The sequence below is a fragment of the Phragmites australis genome, chromosome 17, assembly GCF_958298935.1.
Source record: "Phragmites australis chromosome 17, lpPhrAust1.1, whole genome shotgun sequence".
Taxonomy (NCBI): Eukaryota; Viridiplantae; Streptophyta; class Magnoliopsida; order Poales; family Poaceae; genus Phragmites; species Phragmites australis.
Window position 1 is genome coordinate 11,586,337 of NC_084937.1, and position 2,652 is coordinate 11,588,988.

Here is a 2,652-nt window from a genome sequence, read left to right on the forward strand (position 1 = left end):
GGCTTTCGTAGTGAACTTCGGTCAATTCGGTGGCTAGAAGTTCAAAGCGGGCCCAATCTAGAAGTACGAAGGGAAGATCAATCCCAATGAGTGGTTGTAGATCTACACCACTCTCATTCGAGGAAACGATGGTGACAATCAAGTAATGACCAATTACCTGTTAACCGCCCTTGATGGACCCGCAAGGTCCTGGTTGCTTAACTTGTGGCCCAACTCAATTTGTTCATGCATAGAACTTAAGGCTCAGTTCATAGCCAATTTCCAAGGAAGATTCGAGCGCCCTGGAATGGAGAATGACCTCCACCATCTATACCAAGGTAACGATGAATCCCTTCGAGATTTCATCCACTAGTTCAGCGACAAGAGTAACACGATCCCGGACATCTCCGATGAGTCGGTAATCATCACCTTCAAACGAGGTGTTCAGGACATGGATTTGCATGGATGGCTACTCAAAAGATTCGTACGGTCAAAGAGATTTTCAAGTTGGCCGACAAGTGTGCAAAACGAGTGGAAGCGCAGGTGTGCGCTAAAAACCTTCAATCTGGCAGGGACAAACCCGAGTCCTCACAGAGCGAAGGAAAGAAGAACAAGCCTGGTGACAAGCGCAAGGGTCCCAATACGACTATCGCTGTGGTCGACATGAGCAAATCGAGTAACACTGGGGACAACAAAGGCCTTAGTCGAGGTGGCAGAAAGTGATGTCCCATCCATCGGAGCAACCAGTACGACTTTGACAATTGCTATGCATTCAAGAAGAAACTTAATGAAAAGATCAAGGCAAATGCTGAGCGTGGTAATAAGGAGGTTAAGCGAAATATTGAGGGTGACGAGCCCCAGTTCCACAAGGCTAACCACAGCTTGGCGCAAATCTTTGAAGCATTCGCCACGTATGAGTCCAAAAGGCAGTACAAGGCGGTCGAGCGAGAAGTCGACCTGGCCCTAACTGGGCCCACTCGGTATCTCAAGTGGTCAAAATAGCCGATCACCTTTGATCAAACCGACCATCCAGCCATGGTACCACATCCTGGTCGATACCCGGTCATGGATTAGCTGACCATACTCAACATTAATGTTTCCAGAACTCTGGTCGATGGTGGTAGTTCACTCAACCTCATCTTCTCCAAAACCTTGGACAAGATGGGAATTCAAAGAACAGAGCTTAGGACAGGAGTCAAGCCTTTCCATGGCACAACTCCCAACTCATCGATCATGCCTCTCGGCCAGATTGAGCTATCGGTCACATTTGGCATGCTCAACAACTTTCGTACAGAAAAGCTGACCTTTGATGTCACGGATTTTGAGACAATGTACAATGTGATCTTAGGCCGCCCAATGCTGGGCAAGTTCATGGCAGTGGTTCACTGTGCCTACCAAACACTCAAGATCTCGGGTCCCAATGGGGGCATTATAGTTAAAGGAGATCAGCACGCAACAGTCAAATACGATAAGCAAAGCCTGGATATGGTCGAATACTTCAGTCGAGCAGCCACCACACCTAAGGACGCAAATTCTAAGCGTCAAAGACACCAAGGTGTCGTCGAGGCCAAAGATTCTAGGCTCATAAGTCTTGTTGGTGCTTCAAAATCCAACGACGCCAAAGGCAAGACCAACGATGGCGCTAGCAACAAAAATACTGATGGTTGTGTCAAGGCAATACCCCTCGACCCGTCTAAACCATCCTTGTCAGTTAATGTTGGGGCCAATCTTGACCCCAAATAGGAACTCGAGCTCATCACCTTCCTCCAGGCCAAGATGTATTCACATGGCAATCGTTCGATATGCCTAGGGTCCCCAGGGAGGTGATCGAGCATCGACTAGCTGTTAAACCCGACGCCAAACCTATGGTGCAAAAGCAGCAACAATTTGTGGAAGATAGGAAGCGGGCCATCCAGGAGAAGGTCGATAAGCTCCTAAAGGCGGGCTTCGTTCGAGAAGTGCGTCATCGTACATGGCTCGCAAATCCCATCCTTGTCAAGAAAGCCAATGGCAGATAGAGAATGTGCGTCGACTTCACCAACCTCAACAAAGCTTGTCCCAAGGATCCTTTTCCTCTCCCGCGTATCAACCAGATCATCGACTCTACGGCAGGTTGCGAGTTGCTATGTTTTCTAGATGCCTATTCAGGGTATCCCCAAATAAGCATGGGATTAGAGGATGAGGAGAAAATGACTTTTACTGCTCCCTTCGGTGTATTTTGCTATGTAAAGATGCCTTTCGGTTTAAAAAAACGCTGGTGCTATGTATCAAAGGTGTATTCAAAACTGTCTACAACCCCAAATTGGGCGCAATGTAGAAGCATATGTCGATGATGTTTTAATCAAATAAAAAACTGGAAATGCATTGGTTGACGATCTCAAGGAAACGTTTAACAACCTCAGGAAGTATCACATGATGCTCAACCCTGAAAAAAGAACGTTTAGTGTGCCGTCCGGCATTCTTCTCGGCTTCTTGGTGTCAAGTCGTGGCATTGAAGCCAACCCGCGCAAAACTGAGACTCTCGACCAAATGCGGTCACCTCGAACACTGAAAGAGGTCCAAAAACTGACAGGTTGTATTGCTACTCTTAGTCGATTCATTTCCATGATGGGCGAGCGAGGGATGCCTTTATTCAAGATGTTGAAGAAACAAGACCGGTTCGACTGGACAGAT

The 2,652-nt window shown here is 47.4% G+C and overlaps 1 protein-coding gene across 1 annotated transcript; it reads left to right on the forward strand.

Annotated features, from left to right (window-relative positions):
* Window positions 1–1,140: 1,140 nt before the first annotated feature.
* Window positions 1,141–1,722, forward strand: LOC133896864 (uncharacterized). The gene has a single exon (XM_062337507.1). The coding sequence runs from the start codon at window positions 1,141–1,143 to the stop codon at window positions 1,720–1,722; it is 582 nt and encodes a 193-aa protein (XP_062193491.1).
* Window positions 1,723–2,652: the final 930 nt, after the last annotated feature.

Bases quoted from the DNA above. Each gene is read 5' to 3' on its own strand.
- LOC133896864 (XM_062337507.1), top strand. From the start codon at position 1,141: ATGGGAATTCAAAGAACAGAGCTTAGGACAGGAGTCAAGCCTTTCCAT.